We start from the raw sequence: 22,428 nt of genomic DNA, 5'->3' as shown, positions 1-22,428 counted from the left end.
AAATACATTAAAATTAGCTAAAGAGAACTAAAATCCTATGGGCACTTATTCTTAGAATTATTTATGTAAACTTCAGTCACCAAATTATAACCTTGAGACTGCAGTGGCGATTTTATGATTTATCACCAAATTTAACATGGTCCTCTGGTGATGTGTATTGGAAAATGTCTTTTTGTCATGAAAACCATAAGCTTAAATTCAGGGGTCAGCAAACACAATCACTCTCTAGGAGCTAAGTTTCAATTTACATATTACAGGTTAGATGTTAGCAAGGGCGGGGACCCACAAATACCACATACCAGCATTTATCACAGTCTTCTCCAAATTCAAACAGGCCTACTATGAATACTTGTTGGTGGAGATAAAAACATTAACATTTGCAAAAGCAACCATTCAAACACATACACTTGCAGGGGAAAGTATACTTGATGAATTAATGATGCTATAGATTTCACACTCAGAGAGTATATTTTGTGGGTGGGCAGCAGCAGAAACCTACCAACTTCTGACTTTCTTCAGCAACAAACCTTCTACTTGTGATCTCTTTCAAATAAAACTATCAACATGGGGACCGGCAAAAATCTCAAGTAAGATGTTAATCTTCCTTGCATTTATAACTTCTAAATCATAGGAACACATGTGGATTTTGAAACAAAACCAAAAGTGAGTCCCACTTAATGTCTCACTTCTTCATGCCAAGTGGTAATGGCTAATCTCTGTATATCAAGTCCTTTGTCTACCTACCTAAAAACAAACCTTTGGTCATGAAACCATAATCTTTTTAAATTAAATAGTCCTCCTTATCTCTATTCTTTAAGTGGCAAGAACAGAACCCCTTGGAACCAATAATAATAAGTCATTAATAAGTTACTGAACAAAGAACGAGGCTTGGTGTTCTAATCACTGACAGTGAAGGAGTCTCTAAGTTTTCCCTCACTTATGGGTTCCTGGTTCTCAAAGTCAATCTGTTCCCCTTAGCAAAGATCAGTATCAACAGCACAGAGAGTGTAGCCTTACACCGAATGGTAACACAGTCACAGCACATCTGAAGAACTTTCTCCTCTGCACACCCACCCCTTCAGCAGCCTCAGCAATGGAGAGCAGCGGTAGCTATCATGGCAGCTCCCTAGATGAGTAATGATGTGGATCCGGCAGGACAACGGTAACCGTGGCAACTGTAACCTGCAATTCCCGCACAACCACTGTTGGATTTATTGTGGCAGGGGCCAAACAGGCCAAGACTAAAACGGAGCAGGAAACTATGCACCTGATACCTCTAGGAGCCCACACTTGAATCAGAGCAGGCAGAAATTAATTCAAGAGGAATTTTGACATGAGCTCCACCGTTGTACTCTGCATTCATCCCCGATACACAAATCCTATGAGACTAACTTACATAGTTTTATGGAAATGTAATATTATATTAAGTTAACGAATATTCTGCTTAAGTTGAAAAACAGATTATTTTTATTTTGCGGTGTCTACCAAAACCCTCTAAGGTTTAGGGGACTAAACATTTAATTAGCCAAGTTACCCTTTAAGTTTCATTTGGCTCTCTATTATTCATAATGACTTCCCAGCGTTAACTGTTTGCTCTCTGTCCTGAACCCGGCAGAGATTTAATTCAATACATCAAACACTTACTGAGAGATTTCTAAAGGTCAAGCCTAATACTAGACCATGGGGACATAAAAACACAAAACAAAACAAACATGTTTTCATAATAAATGTATGTCAGCATTTATACACATAAGCATAGAAAAAGAAAACTAGGTTAATAATAAGTGACAAGTTTACTAGTGATTGTGTCTGGATAGTGGGATAATGAATAACTTCCACTTCCTCTTTTCCATTTTTCTGTATCCAAACCTTTTTAATATGAGGTTATGTTACTTTTGTAATTATTAAAAACCAAAACAAAACACTAAAGCTCCTTCTATGGGACAAGAAAGAAGGAGAATAAAGACACGCTCACTGTATATTTGTTAAACTTCACAAATGAATTTTTACAATAAAACAAAATTTTTTCTTCTAAAAAAAAAAGGAGGGGGGCCGATTATTATTATCAGAAATAATTTTGAGCATCTGAGATCCAATCTGACAATGAACTGTGACCAGACCAATCAGATTAAGCAGTCAAAACCTATTTATCTCAGGTAAGTAGTCAGTAGGCCATAAAAAGAGTCCTTGAGTTTAAAAATACTATTTATAATGTTAGATAATTTAAAGCCTCCAAAGCTCACTGGGGAATAATAAACGCCACTTGTGAACCAGAAATAAAAAAGGTTTTATTCAAAGAAGTAGAGAAAATGGATCATTGGGGCTCATGCATTTAATTTCATTTGTTAGTTTTGTTTTGTTTCAGTAGATACAAGTGAAAAATGAGTTTCTGCTACATGCCTTGGATACTTAAGCTTATGTTAGAAGTCTGGGTAAATATAATGATACTCAAAGAAATAAACTGAAAACCACAAAACAAATATTTATAACCAAATGCTCGACCACAGTAGTACCAATGAAATTCCTCTCTAATGAGTCCAGATTAGTAGCTGCAAACTCAAGTTGAAACGTGTGAATCACTCACTGGTAAATCACCTTTAAGGTTACATTTATCAGGAAGATTTGTTTATGCTACTCATATATATAATTGCCACTCATGAATTTCAATCAATCACAATCGCCCATTTCAAAAGTAACTAAAATCTCAGTTAATCAGCTCCAGATTGTCCCCCCAAATTATTTTCTCCACTCTTAAATTGATGATAAAAGTGCAATGTCGGTTTTGGAGGAGGAGCATAACGGAGAAGGGCACATCTACGTAAGTTACAGAAACTGTGTGCTGTCTCTTCTAACCGCCAACCTATGGCCCTTCACTTTCCCTCTACTTAAACTTTCCATCTGTCAACAAGTGCTTGTAATTTTATTACACTGTCCTGTAGTTTATGCAGAGTTGGTATTATTTTACAGAGTTCTGTTAATGGACTGGATAAATGGTAATGCTATTTAAACTAGTCTCCTGCTCCAACAAACACAGCTGCAACTGTACTACTATTTCTGAGCAAACATCTTGACCTGAACATGTAGTGCTCTCTCAACCCATCCAAAGAGAAATTGGAGCAGACAGCAAAGGAAAAGCATATTTGGCCGCTAGCAGCAACCAACCGTGTCGAATCATAATTCATATACAGTATACCCTCTTTTTCCTTTATATTGCATTTAGAGTCCAAAAAAAGCATGTGTGCTTCTTCACCTGGCATCTCATTTTCAGCCAAGACTCAAACGGTGATTATTCGTTAAAAAGTGTGAAGAAAACCTGTATAATGTCCTGTATATCAGACTAGCTTTAATCTAAGTAAATAATGATAAAAATCAGACATCAGTAGTATGAATTCCCCATTAACTAATAATAAAAGAATTAAATAGGGGTAAAAGTATTAATTCAATAAGTTAGAAAAAGAAATAGAGATACTAATGAGAATTAGGCAACTACTGATAAAGAGAAAAGAAATTAAAAATTTGTTTCATGCATTCTAGATGTGTCTGTTCTTTAGTACATTCTCTAGCAGGCCAATTATGGATTGCTTAATTTGTATATGCAAAAACCAGCCAAAACCTTCCCCATCCCAACATATTTTCTCTATTTTTTATCAGAAGTCCTGTATCCTTTGTTCTGTCACTTATCCTTCTTGTGAAAGAAAGAGTCATTTTTCAATGAACATTTTATACGGCGTTTTTGTTTGTAGATTTGTGCACATTTTTTCATCTGTTAGAACACTTGTTTCGGATGAACTTCTAGGCACCTGTACCTCATGAAGAAAATCTGAACTTGAATCCTCCCTCTTGGAAATTACACTGCCCAGGCAGTCAGGCTCATACGCCTTTGTTCTCTTATTTATTAAAGACATTTAATGGTGGTCATTTAACCCAATTAATGATCATGGTCATTAAAAAGTGGTCACATGTGGGACGCCTGGGTGGCTCAGTTGGTTAAGCAGCTGCCTTCGGCTCAGGTCATGATCCCAGCGTCCTGGGATCGAGTCCCACATCGGGCTCCTTGCTCGGCAGGGAGCCTGCTTCTCCCTCTGTCTCTGCCTGCCATTCTGTCTGTCTGCTTGTGCTAGCTCTCGCTCCCTCTCTCTCTCTGACAAATAAATAAAATCTTAAAAAAAAAAAAAGTGGTCACATGTGCTTATAACTTATCCTCTCAAGAGAAGTATCACTGGTAACAATTCACTAAATCTAATTCAGTTCAACAACTCAAAAGAAGATTCTGGACATGAGGATGCAGAAAAAATTACATCACTATATTTCCACATGTATTTAGTGCTTATGTCAGGTGTTAAATACTAAACATTAAGCCATCAATCTGTAACTTCGGGAATATCAACACTAGCCCTAAGAAATAAAACTTTATCTTCCAAAACTACCCAGAGAAAATCATCTGAACCAAACAGGTACATCATAACTCTGAATGCATGATCTGCCTGCCTATTTTCCCACTTTCAACGTGCTTTTAATTAACTAGAAAATATTGCCTGAGAGTTTTATGGGTTCTGTTCCTTTAACTTACTTCTTGAAGATACCAGTTCTCTTTTCACACAATGGTTTCCTAAAGTTATACAATCACAACAAAATATAAGAGAAAATCCCTTGGTTCACTATGTGATATTGTCAAAGAGGAAAAAATGTTCAACAGAATATAATTTGCTTATAGAGAATTCTGCACTGGATCACACTACCTGAAGTCTCCTAAGAAAATTAATCCAAGTACTTCTAGACTAAAAATCACAAATTCTTGTTGCTCAGAGAGAGTGTAGAAGCTAATTTTCCCCTCTTAAGCTTAATGCTTTAATTGTAGATAACAGCCATTCATTTAAACTGTATTTTCAATAGCTACATAGAAAAAGGAAAATTTCCATTTGGACACTATTAAAAGGTAGTAGCTTTATATGCCTCACTGTACACCAGCCTTGAAATCAATTCTTTAATCCCCTCAATCACAAAAACTGAAAGCAGAAAGTAGAATGACTCTTAAAACCATCTTTGTGGCCCTTCTTGGAAACTAAGCAGAAATATTTAAATATAAGTATCTATATCTATCTATCTATATATATATATATATATATATATATATATATGTAATTTTTATAATAGCCTAGATCTTATTTCCTTGGTCAAAACAGTCCCCACAGAATTCTTATTTAAAAGTCAATCTTCATGTTTCTTTCTTTCTTTCTTCTTCTTCTTCTTCTCCCCCCCCCCTTTTTTTTAAATTTTAATTTACTTAAATTGAGCCAGTTAAGCAGTAGGGAACACAAGGAGAAATCCTGCCAGGTGACATTGGCTGTCCTTACAGGAACAGTACCAGGAAGGTCAAACTCTAGATGGGGTACATTAGCTGGCTGCACATTTGCCTACTGGGACAGTTCTCTCTACAGTGAGCTAAAGCATCAGCAGGACTCTACAGAGATCCTGGCTACAATGCAGGGAGGTCTCTGAGAGGACAATCCTCCTACTTCTGGAATTGATAACAGCAATATTGAATTAACAGGCTATGACGAAGCCAAATTCAGAAAAAAGCAATATGCTCACCTTCCCTACAAACACAAACCTATGGGACATCCGCACCATCCTGGTAGAAGACTTGCTGAGCAGTTTATTCTGTATATCCCAAGAGTTTTGTCACAATGTCACAACGGACGTCAATAATCATTGTTACTTATTTTTCCAACACTTTGTAGCTTATCTCCCATCTGCACAAAATCACTTATATGGCTGAAAATCTCATTTTAAAAGCTTTCAAAAATGTGTTTTCACTATTACATATTAGGTCAGGGAACAAGCATTCCAGGGAGGAAAAACTGATTCTGCCTAAAACTCACATTATGCGCCTTCCAGAGAAGTACTTCCGTTGTTAACAGTCTATGACATATTTGTTATGAAACCTTTACAGTCATTCCTATTTCAGAGTTCGGAATTCTGGCTTTAAAGGGAATATTTAAGAGTAAATTTACAACCCTCTTTAAATACCTTATAATAATATTTCCAGACTAATAAACACTACTCCAGTATAGAAACAATGTCAAGAAAGCTGACATTAAGAACCCTAACTTTACAAGAAAACACTGCCAACTTCCTTTGAAGAGGAAGTACAGGGGCAGTTTTCCTCTTCAGAACTTAATCAAAAGTTTCCGTAAAGAAGTAAGGTAAATCTCATCATCACATAACCGAGAAAGAAGAATACAATTATAATGACTCATACATAAACCGCTAAATGCTAATCAAATAAAACAACTGGAACCACTGGAAAACAAATCATAAATTTCCACAAGAAAAAGAAGAAGAAAAAAGGCAAACTTTTAACCCATTAATCTATCGGTGAATAGATTCCAGGAAAGCAAAGGAAACAGATCCAAAATACATTTAATAAAATACAAGGTACTACCCAAAGCAACAATAACTATTTCTGTCTACTTACAGTCTGTACAGCTTCGAAGTCCCAAGAAACAGCAACTCAGGAAACAGCTGAAGGTGATTTCTGTTTAAACGCCTTTGGAGAAAAACAAAAACAAGGCGTATGTTACACAGAAAATACCCAACAATGAGTCTGGGATTTGGTTGTGTCGTGCCTCATCCTGTATTTCGGAAAAGAAAGAAATGACATTCAAAAGAATTCGAGCATTGCAAATCAAAAGTTGGTTACACCTTTTGTTACCTGACTCTTTAAAGCCAATTTCCATGACGCTTACTCAGATGATTCCCCGGGCCTAAACCCTAACCTCATGTCCTGTGCAACGTCAGTCATCCAGAACATACACAATGAAAAAGGATGTCTTAGACTCTGATGTATAGGTTGGGTGAGTGCTGCATACAGCTCAAATGCCACAGTAAACAGTGTCCTAAAATAATTCACGTGCTGTCCCAGATGACCTAAATTTTCAGCCAAGGCATTGTGAGGAAATGGAAATTCCAATTTCGTGAGCATTTTGCTTAGTTGTGGGGAAAAAAAAAAAAATGTGAGAAAGTGTCAGCACGATTTGTCCCTATGGGCAAAAGCAGAGGAAAACTGCAAACTTCCAACCTAAACCTACAGTTCTTGACCCCTCACTTGAAAATAAGTCTGGGTTATAACCAATCGTGGGGGCTAAGAATGTTTAGATAATGCTTTTTTAAATGTTTACATGTTATGAAGCTAAATTTAGAATTTAGGGGAAAAACGTGTTTGCAAGCCTAACTCAATTAAACTGTGATTCCAGGTAACTGAGTTCTTCTGGAGTGGGCATGCTTGTTTAACAGTAGGTAGGTTTTGGCACTGATGTACTCATCTCCCAATCCCATTCACTATAAGTGGACAATTTAACATTTAAGTAAAAATAAATCTACCCCTTGGCTTTTCCCAAATTTGAATAAAATAATGACAAGCTGATGCAAAAAATGTTCACTTAAATGATTTACAAGTTGCTATAGCTGCAAATGAGAGTAATAACGTCCAGAAAACGAAAGTCACATTGAAGAAACTGGAGTCCTAAGTAGCAATGTTAGGAGAACAGGAAAAGAAGGCATATCAATCTTGACATACATAAATGGTCATGAGGTAGAAGCAAAATTATACTTATTTAACCTGCAGACGGCAGAAATGGCACTAGTGATCATAACTCTTAAGAAAGCAGGTGAGAAGGAAGACTCTTTCTAAGAATTAGAGAATTTCCAAGGATTAGAAAAAATGGAATGCCCTGTCTTAGGAAATTCTCAACTCTTTATTCCAAGCAGAGGCCATGCGTTTTGTTTGTTTCGGTTTGTTTTGTTTTTCCTGCAAAGGATATTAAAAAAAAAAATCCTGCATTAGATGAGAAATTGCACCAGGTGAACTCCAGAACTTACTCCAACTCCAAAATGCCTTGAGGCAACGATGAAAACCGTAACTTTTGTTATATAAACTCCTATTATAAAGAAGCTGATCATCTACAGAAACATTCTCAACACTTAATAAAATGCACACTCATAAAAAAGTATGCCAAGACAATTAGGGGGAAAATAGTAAAATCAGTGGTGAAAGGGCAGAATTTCTTCCCACTTACACTAATTTTTTATAAATAAAGCATATAATAAGGTTAAATTTAAATTGAAACCAAAAACTATTACTCATTTATTTTTCTCTGCTGGGCATGGAGAAAGGAAGAAGTACTTTTGACAAAATGGTACTTCCAGAACCTAATTATATAATTTTGATTAAGTGCAACTTAATTATGACCTTGTTATATTTTTTTCTCTCAAAAAATAAACCACAAATATTCACAATAGCAGCAACTAGAATTTTTCCAGGGAAGCAACAACTACTCTTGTAAAGACTTCCATTATTCAAAGAGCCAATCTCAATTTTTTAAATGGCCTACACGGGCTATCATAGTCTCATTCAAACCACTGGACTAACAAATATTCTCCAAGATTCTCCAGCCACAACCAGTGTGCTCCTTCAAGCTCCTAGTTTCTGCTGTTTGGGGAGCTTTCCTTTTTCAATGGTACTATTTTATATCTTACGTGAAGCTTCCCTAATTCCCCCACACTGAGGTAGTTCCTCCCTTGGCTTCATCCTTGTACCCCCATAGAATTCGATAAATAAGAGTCCTAAACGTTGTATTGTATTTATTCACATACTCAACTGTTTCCCCATACACTGTAAGCTCTTCAAGTATAAAGACCACATCCTTGTCTCCCCTTCCTTCTTCTCTGGCACTTATTGAGTTCTTAGGAAATGCTAAATGAGAACATACTTCTCTTTTTGCATTTTGATATATTTCGGCAAAACGCTACCATATGCATTTGATATTCAGCCAGCTTTCCTCTGGGTTGCTTTCTGAGGTTCCTGCCTTAGTTTTTATGCCACTCTCAGGCTAACCAAAGCCCCGCCACCAAACTTGCTTTCACATTCCCTATACAACAATTACTCCCTCTCCCTCCCATCAACCTCCCTCTGTCTGCTATCCTCAACATTATCTAGAAGTTGGAAGGAATGCAGTATGTTTCAACAAATTCAGAGATCCTGGGAAAGTAGACAGTTCAGACTGGGTACAAGCAGTGTCTTCTTAATTATTCCTTTCATATTCCCAGCCAATCTTAATTCACTCTAAGACAAACAGCCAACGTACACTAAGCTTACTACGTGATGATGACTGTTCTGAGAGGTTTGCATGAATTATCTCTTTCATTCTTCAGAACCAACCCCAACAGTAGGTACTGTTGTTACTGCCAACCAGAGAGTGGTACACAGCTCATAGAAAGTAGAGCTAAACCCTGAACTCAGGGAGGGTGATTCGAGAACATACCATCTGAACCACTTCTATAAAAGAGACACAAGGCTAAACATTTCTAAACATTAACTCAAAATAACATAATATTGAAATTCTACCTCTCATCAATCTCTCCTTGGGAAAAACATAGCTTTATGGAGTCTATTTCTTTAAAATTTAATTCTAATTCTAATTCTTTAATATTTAATAAAACACTTGAAAATAAAACATTTTTAAATGAGCGTGATATTTAGCTCACAGTTTTAAAGATCCATTTAAAAAATGCCTGAAGTTTGAGAGAAAAATGAAAATATGTATAAAACAGTTTTCTCTGAATTCAAGTAGTTTATCATTGTTGCATAAAAATTATTGTGAATGATCTTAACATTTTCTAAACCAAACAGGAGCATAAGACAGGGTAGCATACTAGAAGGGCAGGTAGTAAGTGATATGATAATATACATGGAAAAACAGTACAAAGATTTTTCCCTATAAGAAAATATCAGTACACTTGGGATTCCTGTTCTTTCTTCCATCAGTGCTAAGAATAAATGGAAATACAAATATTAAAAGTCAAAACTCTCCCAAAATATTCAATGAAGGAAACATTTTAAAGCAGGGATTTCTTGTAAAATGACCAGAAATTAAATTCTTCAAGAGAATTTTTTTTTTTAATCCAGAATTACTTTCAAGACCACTAAGGTGCATAATAATTTCTAAACAAGGCTGAAGAATAAGCAACCTTGCTAGCACCTTCGAATGACAGAGAATACTTCCGAGTAGTTTGAAGAGGATAGTGCTGTAACAATCCTCACGTAAATGAGTTAAAGAAGCGAAATCTGATGGTCCCCAAACAGAAAACTGCACGTAGTAAACTAAACGTATCTCTGGGGAGGATTTCTAGGAGCCAGACTAAACTGGTTCCAGTAAGGTGACGAGGTGGGTCAGTTACCTACTGTTCAGAGCAAGGACACTCAACTGTGTCGAAGGAAAGACAGAATCACACGCAGCCCTCAAGCCATCACTAGCTAGAAGGAATCTGCCCACAAGATATCAGGGCTAACCGAGATCCTCTGGGTGGTAATTCAAGACTTCAGAAAGGGGTGTAAAGTGTGTCTCAAAAGCATGTTTTCTTAAGGCAAAGATGATAGAGATCCTGATAACTGTTTCCTCTGTGCTACAGCTCTTTGAGTGTGACCTTCAGTGGGGTGAAGAAGCTTTCTGGGTCACACAAAACACCACTGTCCTCTGAAACACTGGTTCTTAACAACCTCAATTTGAAAGGCAGCCTTAGCATTATGGACAAGCATTACTTCAAATGATCTGTCAGCAGCTCCTATGGCTTGTCCATTGGTAGAAGAGACAGTCTCTTATTTTTTCAACTTTACCTTAATTCACAGAATATGTGCAGCCTTTATCCCAATTCAAAATATAATACGGAAGCAATTGTTCCTGTTGTGAATGTAAAGGATTTTAGCCATGTGCTCAGTCTGTAGTAAGTGTTCACTTAAGTGCCACCTTCATGAGTTTATCATGTACAATCTCCTATATGTCATACAAAAATGTCTTCTTTTCAGGCAAAACTTCTACTTGTTTTTTAAAATGTTTTTATTCTAACATTTTTAAGGCAGAGATTCTAACAGGTATGTATTATTTAGATGGATAAATCGAACTTATTAGTAAAATCAAACGTATTAGTAATTAGTTTCCTCTTCACTCCCCTTACTTCTTGGCCTTTCTCTACATCTTCAGAGCAATTATGAGAAATACTCTGAAACAAAACTTTGAAGAATTTTTGTACATTCTTCACATCTTTTCTATTGCCATATGCCACAATAAGAAAATCCGAATGAAAACAATATAGTATGGATGTACGAAAGTAAAATTTATTATGTACACATTTTATTAGCTCAAGAAGATATAATAATGCCTAAACTGAGCTTTTGAAAAATAGGAGAGATGTTGAAATGCATAATAATAGTTCTTTAAATGCCAACCATGTGACAAGTATTTTGTGAAACTATATGTACATTATCTCACAGAAACCATGGATTGCTAAGATGACAGATAATTTTTTTATAAATATTCTCATAAAGTAATATTCCAATTGCATTTATGCCAAATCATCCCCATTGTTACCAAACTGTCATACTCTGTTCCAAAGATGAGGAAACAGGTTTGGAAAGATCAAGCAGTCTGATCAATAGCTCATAGTGGAATTGAAACTAAAGGTTTTGTAGTTTTGTACAATAGCAGTATAATAGACAATGGGGTTTATTGGAGGTACAATTATTATTAATTCAAAGCAAGAGTTTTCTGATGTCACTCTTACTTAATGTTTCTGATTTTTAAAAGGGGGTATAGGAGTTTGTGTCTGTTTAGAAAACATAAACAACAGTTCAACCAATGAGTGTTTGCTACATTCTACAGAACGGGAAGCAATGTTATATAAAACTTAAAGTGCCTAATCAGAGGAGAGTCGAGGTTCTCTGTATCCCCTGCTCACTGCCAGAAGCTAGAATGACTGCACATAGTGGGAGGCTCCAGAACTACCCACCTGCATCCAAAGGAGACAGACACTGCAAAGACGACAGATAATTTTTTTATAAATATTCTCATAAAGTAATATTCCAATTGCACTTATACCAAATTGTCTCCATTGTTACCAAACTGTCATTCTGAAAGCATTCTCACCGATGTTGCTAGCAGTCCAGCATATATAAATTGCTTTGAAAAAAGATAAGAGCAATACATATGAAAGTCCATGTAGAAAAGTCTCTCCTTCCACATAAAGTTGTGAGATTCCGTCTAGCAGGCATAATTCAAGCAGAAAGGTATCCAACAGGAATGAAAGACAGAATTCAATGTAAAATATTTGACATTCACTGCTTCCACAAATACATTGTAACAGTGCAAACTAAAGTACTCATTTCAGAGGAGGTATAAAGGACACAGCATCCAGCAAACACTGTCACAAAGGATGAGCCCAAAACAGATGTGGGAAAAATAAACAGCCTTGCTGCTTCAGAATTTATAAAATGGTCCACAAAGCGCAAACAGGCCTTCTCTCCACTGTGCAACTTCAAGACCCATAAAAAACGATGCCTGAGAAACCCTCTCAAGATGGACTCAATGTCCTGCTAAACTTTCCATAGCGCATGTGCATTAAAGGCTTCAATGATCAGTCAGTCAATGTAACTTAAAATAGCCCAGGATCTCTTATAACCAAGTGAGAATAATTCACTTTTAACAAATATCACAGATTAAGTGATACACACTTGATCATCTATGGCATTTTTATCTCATGCAGGATATATACACAGTCTCTGCGAGTAAGTTTGATATGTTCTTGAAAGACAAATTGTATTTCCTAAGAAAATAACTGCTATGATTTTATACTTGATAGCATAAAGAAGCCAGAGAACAATTCTTCTGGGATGAGCTTGAATTATTTTTCAAGGAGATTAGCACTGTTAGGTTTCCCTTACTTTAAGAAAAGGAATGTGTTATGTGTTGCCTGTAAACTTGTAGGATTAGTCAGGAGAGGGATTATCTATATCCTTTTTTTTTTTTTTTTTTAAGATTTATTTATTTGACACAGAGAGAGAGAGAGAGAGATATCACAAGTAGGCAGAGAGGCCTGCTGAGAGAGGGGGGGAAGTAGGCTCCCTGCTGAGAAGAGATTCAGATATGGGGCTGGATCCCAGGACCCTGAGATCATGACCTGAGCCAAAAGCAGAGGCTTACCCCACTGAGCCACCCAGGTGCCCTGATTCTCTACGTCCTTTATGAACAGGGGATAAGTGGTGCTTTCCTTCAGACCTGTTCCACAAAATATTCTCTCCTTGGACTCATGTGTAGCAACCTACAACAAAACTCCTAGAGCACAGTAATTCCTCCTCCTCAAAACTGGCTGTCACATGCTAATGAATGGTGAGTGCACACAGAACTAATTGAGCACCACCTTAAAATAATAATAAATAATAATAATAATAATAACAATAATGTGTCCTTTAGATATCCTCTCCTGGGAGTGTAGTGTTTGGTCAAATTTAAAAGGATTTAGACTTTTCTACACTAAAATAAGTATTCTCTTTATATAGACTCAATAGAAACCTGTTAATTCCTAAGTGGACAGCATTCTTTTCCAGAAATCCCTACATGGCTCCATCATAGTACTTTAGGACTCCTTTTTTAAGCAAAAAAAAAGCATATCAAATGACATAGTAGACAAAATGTAATTTCAAATCTGAAGATGCTAAAACTTGGAGAGCTGAACACTATGCTTGTTGTAAAAGAATACCCTTCCTTGTTACTGTTATGAAAAGAAAAACAGCTCAATCTCTGCCCTTATCGCTACTGCAATTCCCTTATCATAAGAGTGCAAGATGATTGGGGCGCCTGGGTAGCTCAGTGGGTTAAAGCCTCTGCCTTAGGCTCAGGTCATGATCCCAGGGTCCTGGGATCCAGCCCCGCATCTGGCTCTCTGCCTCCTCTCTCTCTCTGGCTGACTTTCTGACTACTTGTGATCTCTGTCTGTCAAATAAATAAATTAAATTTTTAAAAAAGTACTAGATGATTATAAAGTTAAAGTAAAATCTAATACCCAAGATTTCCTGTGGTATACTGTTGGTTTTCACTAACATAATTCAGGAATATCAGCATTTCATTTTGCATGTAAGTGTTTCACCACATTTAGGACTTAATGTCTTAATATTTTTTTGACAACCTTAAACAATTTCAAAACTTCTCATACTCAGTGCTTTTGTGTTCAGAACCCGTAAACGCTGATGATATTCACTACTGGGAAACTGAAGTGGCATGGCTCTCCTTAAAAGGCTGTAAAATAGAACTTTAATGACTGCAGCATAATCCCATAAAGTATAAGTGAGTAACAGAATTTTACACCAGCACAAATGTTCTGGGCCCCAGTGTGACTTTTTTTTTTAGCCCACAAAGACATTATGCACCAGCCAAGAATTAGTTTGAATTAACAGTTTTGCATGGAGTCTTTATTGCAGATATATCCAGGTATCTTCTCTGAAGGATAAAGGAGTATACGTCATAAATGTTCCAATTGTTTATTGTAGTTTATTTGTAGATTGTTTTCCTATTTAATTTCCATTGCATTAACTAGTTACTTAACTAAATTAGATCCCAGTTGAACATTTCGATTAAACAAATGGGAGATCTCCTATACATCTACACGAGGTACATTTCTCAAGGCTTCATTTTATTCTCAGAGAAGCAGGTACTACTGGGAACACAGAGCATGGAAATCTGCCACTGCACATACTAGGTCCGGGAGTATAGTAGGAAACCGTCAAAACAGCAAGTAATATGTGGTCACAGCGTGTAAGTGTGATTAAGACATACTCCTTTTACAGTAATTCATAACCACATTCTGATGGTGATCACATTATCTGATACTGTTTTCCATACAATAGAAAGTAGGGGGGAAGGAGAAGGGAAGGGAGTGTGGAAGGAGGAAGATTTTTTGTTTTTTGTTTTTTTCTTTTAGGAGGAAGGTTTTTAATATCCATCCATTTCTTGACATGTGACTAATAACCCTTATTTCACTGATTCTTTGAAGTGCAAAAATTAATCTTTTTGTAGCTATAATGCTTTGATTTACAAATAATGACTTTCTCATTCTATGCTAAAATTAAATTCAACCTAACAACAGCCTAATCTGTTTTTTACATATTAAATTTGGATTTCTAAAAGGGCACAGATCTTATCTTCTGTTTTCAGACTTGTCTTCTTTCTCTAGACCAAGCTAAAAATCTATCAACATAAAACGAAAAGAAAAAACTTACAATTTTGAAATCTTCAGAAAATATCACTTTGGAATTGTTTTACTCTTATATTAAAATGAAAAAATACTTAGAACCACAAATTACATTCAAATGTAACTAATATTTTTATTTTGTGTTCTTCACACAAAGAACAAAAATTAAGTTACTCTAAATATTATATGAACAGCATCTGTAACATAAGCCTACATTTATACATCTTTTTATTAGAGTATGAATTTAAAAATTCACATCTAAATTGCTAAAAAATCATATAAGCTCGCATATCTAATTATTTTAAAAGTTAATTCATTGATCACTTCCTTTTCCTTGCATTATCTCTTGCAATTTTGGAGGGAAAAGGCAAATTTTTGTGGTGTTGATGACCACCTACTAAAATAAGAACATATCCCCATAGGCCAACCTTCTGGTTAGCTTTTTTTTAATTTTTATTTTTTTAAATGATATACTGAACAAAATTTTTAATAGTTTATTTCATGACAACTCGAGGGCATTCCTTAACAAAACTGCCCTATTTAATGTATTTTAAAAAAAAATAAATATTTGAAAAGTGTATCCACAGTGTTCCTAAGAAATAGTTTTGAATTCCAGAGTCCCAAGGAGATGAATTGGCTGTCAGATAACAATGTGCTTCCATCAGACGGACTTGGCAGTTGTAAACAAAAGGAATTTTCTCAGCTTTTCCTCACAAATATGAAATATTTGCTTTCGGCCAACAGCTGGGGTGATTTAAAGAAGTCCTGCATATATATTAGTTTTCATTCAAAATTACAAATCCTTCTCCCATCCTGAAACCTCTGACTGCATCTTAGGAAAATTGAAAATTGTTCTGAGATGAAGTGACGTTCTCAGGGAAGTAAAAGTCAAAAAATAGTACCTACTTACAACTCTCATCAAATTTCAGATAACAGGCCATCTGGTTAATAATCTTTAGGAAATTCATTTGTTCAAACGTACTTGAAGTGGCTTGAAAAATCATGAGAAAGTTTGGTCTGTTCTAGCATTTCTAAAAATATTTAAAACTATAATAAAACCAAAATAGAGACTACATGAAAAGCCACTGAAATTCCTTCAACTGGATGTTGCTTAAGAATATATATATACACACACATACGTGTGTGTGTATATATATATATACATATATATTTCCATATGATAACTAAAAATTATTCATGCAAAAATGTTATATTTGAATTATAATTTTTAAATTATCCTTTCATTTTACCAAATACTTAAATCATACTGATACTTTGTAAATAGATGAATTAAAAGCACCTTTACAAGATACTTATTAGGAATTAACTATTCATAAGAGCTTATGAAAGAGATCAAAGTATATTTTCAGAGTATTTTTATATACTAAGAGATAGGTTATGAACTTATGAACTTAGTAGTGAACTTAACCAAGTATTTACCATGTTTTTACTTCTCTCTGGAAACTAGCTTGCAGTAGTGTCTTTCAGTTATTTTGAATTCCACAGATATATTCCCTATATTGAAATATTTATTACGGACAAAATTTTACAATAAAATAGACACCTCTGGGTTTAATTTTACTTGTGGTGATAAAAATGGAGCCTATATATTTACAAATATCTTAGAAGTTGACAAGCCATTTTTTTCTAGTTACATTTACACAGAATTAACTTTTGCCCTTGGGCCCAGTGAATCTGAGTATGTTCTATATCTAAAATGAACTTCATATTTCTTTATTTTAAATAAAATCTTATTTTTACCTAAAGTGCCTATTAAAACAGGCATGGAAATTGTTGCTACTTTTAATAGACCTGTTATTTGCCCTTAAAATGCAAACTTATTAAACTTGAGTTATCAAGACATATGAGACATATAATTCATACTTCAAACTACAAAGTGTACAATTTATTTTAATTACTACAGACAGAAGATTCTGTGCTTTGTAGATGTAAACTGTAGATATAAATTAATAACGGCCCTCAAGTAGTATATATCAACCTATAAGATTCTGTTATCTGAAGAAATAAAATATATTTTAAAATCTGGAGTCCATATGATCATCTTGGGGAAAAAAAAATCAACACTAAAATGACAATACTTTGATAATACAATTCTTGCTTCTATTTCTACTAATCTTTGAATTATTTTTCCAGGAGAAATATTTAGAAAGCTATCATAAAATAATGAAATACAGTTGTGAATAGCTGTTATTAACAATGTTCACCATAAGTGATAAATATCAAAAACCAAATTTAAATCATTAAGAACTTAAAATATGTCCTCAAACATCACAAATGACACACAAAGCTACAGCATGAAAATCAAAATAACTACTGGAATACTTTTCTTTTCCATAATATACTATAAATGCACATTAAATCACTACCTTTCCTCCTATAAATGCAAATAAAACAAACTAGATGGACCATTAGGAAAACATGTACTCTCTAAGTACCAAAGCAATGGTAACTCACAAGGAAATCAATGTCTCAGGAAAGGAAGTCTGTAATTTTTTTTAATCTTTATTAAAAGTTAGTACCATTTGTGCAAAATTCCACAATTTTTAATTGTAAATTAGTCTGCAAGCCACTTGTTAGACCTCTTGTTTCTGTAAAACGTTCAAAGACTAAGACATGAAATTGGAAGACATGGCCCTTGAAATTCAAGTATTTTTTAAAAAATACAGTTAATGTCGTCATAACTTTGGAATTAAAAATACTTACAGTCTCTCCAGCTCTTTAAGATCCTGGAATGCTCCTCTTTCAATGGTGCTAATCTTATTCTCCATAAGCTGACTGAAATGCAAAGTATAATAGGGTCTTAATGTTACCACTCCCCATCTGAGCGAGTTTCAGTTCAGCAACTAAAAACTTGTAACCTCTTTCCTTTTATAAAATTAAGCAGTGCTCTGGTTTGAGCTTTAATATCAAATTTTACTGATGACAGATTTGAAAGAAATAACAGAGGGCAAACAGCATCCACATCACAAGACTTCAATAGAAAATACTAATGTAGTTTTGCATAAAACTTACTGATCAAAACTCTGAACCTCCAACTACAGCTTATCCTGAGAAGTAACCCATGACATGGCAGTTTTGATAACTGTTTTTGGTAAACTGATTTTGGAGTGAGTTCTTAACTGAAAGAATCAATTACAGCATGTCACCATGCACATAATTTAATTCACTTGTGGATATATATCAGAAATTGGAAGATTTCATAATGGCCAAAATGTGTCCTTTAAAAGATTAACACCCAACACACAGTGGTCAAAAGTATATGTTCACTGCAATGTAAATATTTACAAATCTGTGGGTAGAAACAGTTTCACATTACATTGAATCTCCAATGATGGTTCCCCCACCACAAATTTTACCCACTAATTAAAGAAGTAATCATATTGCAACAACATTATAAAAACCACAAAGATATAAAATACAAGAAACAATTCAAAATATGACCAGTGTATTTTTATAGAGAAACATTTCCCATCAAAAACTGCAGGAAAGTTGGATTGCTTGATTTAAACGTTAGAAAATACATCTAAGTATTGTTTGCTAAAAAACTCTTTTATATTAGTAATAATAAAATGCAGACCTACTTAAATTTTTTCTAGTTAATCTCAAATCCTTACAGTGTATCAAATGTCTCACATTACTTATTCATATTGTGAAAGCAATTATTCTACACGTTTATATGCATAAGGCACTTAGGGTATGGTATAGCAAACATTTGAGGTCATTTCTATTTTATTTCAATGGCAAGAATCCAACCTTAAAATAAAAACATACATTTTCATCAAAAGCTGTAATAAAATGATAAACCAAAAAAAGAGAAAGGAAACCTAGACCTTTTAAAATTTTATATTTCTGTCATTGGGACAGTTTTTCAATCTGAGACCAGTAACAATACAAAACATGCAATCTTAAGAACAAAAGAAAATTCTTCAAAGTACCAAAGAACATACTTACAGAACTCTTAGGTGTCGAAGACCAGCAAAGTCTGTCTTGGTAATCCGTGTGATGTTATTTCCATTCAAATCCCTAAGAGAAAACAAGAAAATGAAAGTTCTATTTTATTTCTAGTTAAACAAAGAAAAGTAAAAACTTTAAGGTGAAAGACAATTCCAATAACTAATGTAGTTTACAAAGTAAAAGAGAGAAGAAAGTAGCAATCTTTGAAATTTTTTTTAAATGATTCTTAACAAGTTTACAGAATCCCTGCTTATTGATATCTACAAGAACACGAAGTGATTATGTTATCAGAAGTCCTCTTTTGTGTCTGTAGGGGAGTGCTTTCAATTTTTGTTTTTATGAGGATGTGTATGTTCATTTCACAGGTATTCTGCTAATTTAACTATTATGGTTAGGCACACCCTGAAAAAGTTCCTTTCAGGAAGCTAAAAAGAACAATTTTCTAATACTACCCAGGAATACATTTTGTAAAATTCAGAACTCTATCCTTAGGTGGCACGGTGACTAAACTTCCTAAGGCAAATAAAAAAAGTTAGACTGCTATCAAAAGAACTGCACTTCAAAGACTTGCATTTATAGGCATTTACCTTCCAACAATTCTATGTTTGTATGAAAACTAAACTCTTCATTTGCAGCTCAGGGAACCCCGCTGTGAGGGTAAAGTCAAAACTACTAGCCCGGGCAATAATGGAAATAGATTCAGGCCCTGACATTTTTGTTCGGATTTCAAAACCACGTTTCCTTCAAGTCACCACCCCCTTTTCTGGCATCTTAGGTCAAGATCTAAACTTGCCCTGGTTCCAATCATTTTCAAGTAAAACCAGGCTTTGCTGCGGTTTGAATATTCGCCTTCACGGAAGTTAAGTTTTCTCTTACCTCTGAGTTGAAAACATCATGTTGGAAATCTGTATGTAAAGTGCGTATTTTCTCAAAGATAGAATTCTATAAGCTAACACTGAGTAAACTATTTTCTGAAAACTGTATTGATCCCTCATAGGGATATATTTTTTTTTTCAAGGACCCGAAACTCAATTACTATTTTTTTTTCTGAGTGCATTCCCTTTTTGTTGAGTAAGACATGTTAGTGTCCCAAACTTTAAACTGTTTTTGAATGGCACGCAATGACAAGAGCTAATACAAAATTCTGCATTGCTTTCACCCCAACCCACTACCCATGCCGAGCAAAGTACCACCAAGTTGTTCCTACAATTGTTGGGGTCTTCTATGGGCTATTTGACACAACGTGAACCACCCCCCCCCCTCCGCCCCAGACAACTGTGGTAGATCCCGTTTTGACAAGACACCCTTGGTAGGGCCCCAACTGTCCCAGCTCTGTGGGCCCTGGAAGGAAAGAGGAGAAGTTGGGGAGCAGGCCAGAGAGGCTGGGGGTGGGGGAGCCATTAGCAAAGGCGGAAAGGGCTCAACTATGGCCTTTAAGCTGAGAGCCAGGGAATTGGGTGAGATAAGAAGAGCGACTTGAGGCGCTGCGGGCACTGCGGGTGGAGAGGTTTGGGTCCTAGCAGGTCCCCTCCGCAGCGCGCAACCCTCACACCCGGGGGTGCGAAGAGGCCGCCGGAGTCGAGTCGGGGCACGCTTGGCCCCGCCACCCTCGCCCAGCGCACGCCGGGCCCACGCGCAAGGGCGAGTGCAGCGCGCCCAGGGCGCTCAGGCAGCGCGGGGCGGCGGCCTCGGCGTTCACAAAGGGACTGGCTTCCATGCTCCACTTCCCTGAACTCGGGAAGTGCCCCACAAGGAGTGCGTGGGCCGTCAACACCCGGTCTGCGATTACTTCTTCATTAGAGATTCGCAGAGACAGGGAGGCGGGGATGTCTGCAGGCAGCAGAGCGCGAAGAAGGGAAGGAAGGAGAACTGCGGCCACGTGAATGGGCTCAGAAACTGCCAGAAAGGTGTACGGGGGCCCAAGGGCTCAGCAGGAAGGGCGGGGGGGACTGCGGAGGGGGGCAGCGGAGGGCCGCGGGGTCGCGGTAGCAGTTGGACTCCGCTCGGCTGGTTAGGCTTAGAGAGCTACCCCTAACTTCCCCTACACGGTGGGAAAAGGTCCTCCTCTTCAGTCACCAGTCCGGACAGGTCTCTAGGGGCGGGCCGCCACCGCCTCCTCCCTGGAGACGTGGGGGGCGGGGGAAAGAGTAGCGGGGGTGGCGTGTGGCGACCCAGCGAGCTGCTTAGGTCCTGGGGCATCCTTCCCTCTGAGGCCTGCAGAAGCGCCCCCGGGCGGAACCAGACGCCCCACGACCCCTTCTCTCCACCCCTCCGTCCCCAGGAGGGTGACACTAACCCCGGGAGCGGAGGTTTCTCCCTTCTGAGTACCCCCAGCCAATCTCCCTCCGCGCCACCCCACGGCGACAAAAGCTGGGATTTGGCCCTGAAACCGACCCGCTAGTGTTGGCAACCGCAAGGTGACTCCGTTTGCAGAGTGTGGGGAACAAAGTCGCGACTCCCTTGCCCTGGGCATCGGCGAGTATTTGTCCCCACGTCCCCGGTTGCCCAAGCCCCAGAAAAGTCGCCTGCCCTGGGATGCAAGTGGCTGGACTAGAGTGGAAAGAAGGGACCAAGCGCAGCTGCCGGCGGGCCCGCCCCTCCTGGGGCAGCGGCCCCTCCCTGTGCAGCGCCCTCCTGTCCTTCGCCCTCCCAAGGGAGTTCTAGCCCAGGATGCGCGTGCAGGAGAGCTACCCGGGCACAGGTCCCTGTGCTGCTTGATCCCTCCAGTCTCGACGAAAGGGATGCGTGACCCAGTGTGTGTAAGGGTCTGGGGGTGTAATATCCCATACTCACAGTCTCTCAGTGTTGCGGGGGATATTCCTGGGCACGCTGCGCAGCGCCAGCCCGTGACAATCCACTGTGCTGCCCGAGCAGGAGCACTGTGCTGGGCACGCCTGCGTCGCCACCTCGTTCAGGATCACCAGCACTAACCCCATCGACAGGGACAGCGTCTGCCAGCCGACGCCGCGCATCTTCCCCCGCCGCCTCCTCGCTCGCCGGCGCGGGGGGTTCCTCTTTAGCTCGTTGCTCCGCGCGAATCGCGCTGTGTCTGAGGCCCAGTATCTGGCACGGGGCTAGGAACCCAGAGTGTCCGGATAAATGTACACAAAATAATATGGTAGTAACAATAATAATATTCACGGCAATAGAGCTGACACAGGTATGCGCCTCCCACCTCCCCTCCACCCTCCTCCACCAGGGCAGGCGCTCCTCGGGCAACTTTAGGTCCTGAAGATCAATCGGCCAGGCCAAGGCTACAAGGAGACCCCAAAGCTCCGAGGAGGAGATCACGCGTCGTCTGTCTCAGTCAACTTGTCGGTAAAAGAGCTGGGGCTCCTAAAGGCGTAAAGATGCAGCAGGAGCTGGTTGGGCGGA

The 22,428-nt window shown here is 37.7% G+C and overlaps 1 protein-coding gene across 2 annotated transcripts in view; it reads right to left on the bottom strand.

Annotated features, from left to right (window-relative positions):
* Nucleotides 1-22,226, bottom strand: part of SLIT2 (slit guidance ligand 2) — a 354,964-nt gene extending 332,738 nt beyond the window's left edge. Inside the window, exons 1-4 of one of the 2 annotated variants that reach the window (XM_059381673.1) lie at nucleotides 21,847-22,226; nucleotides 19,051-19,122; nucleotides 17,803-17,874; nucleotides 6,479-6,550 (exon numbers count right to left, since the gene is read on the bottom strand). In XM_059381673.1, coding sequence (XP_059237656.1) covers nucleotides 6,479-6,550; nucleotides 17,803-17,874; nucleotides 19,051-19,122; nucleotides 21,847-22,025 — 395 coding nt within the window. In that variant the 5' untranslated portion in view covers nucleotides 22,026-22,226. The remainder of the gene's footprint in view (nucleotides 1-6,478; nucleotides 6,551-17,802; nucleotides 17,875-19,050; nucleotides 19,123-21,846) is intronic. The other variant, XM_059381682.1, reaches the window with a different exon arrangement.
* Nucleotides 22,227-22,428: the final 202 nt, after the last annotated feature.

The sequence above is a fragment of the Mustela nigripes genome, chromosome 1 (genome assembly GCF_022355385.1).
Source record: "Mustela nigripes isolate SB6536 chromosome 1, MUSNIG.SB6536, whole genome shotgun sequence".
NCBI lineage: Eukaryota > Metazoa > Chordata > Mammalia > Carnivora > Mustelidae > Mustela > Mustela nigripes.
Note: the sequence above shows the minus strand (reverse complement) of the source record. Positions and strands in the feature narration are given on the sequence as shown.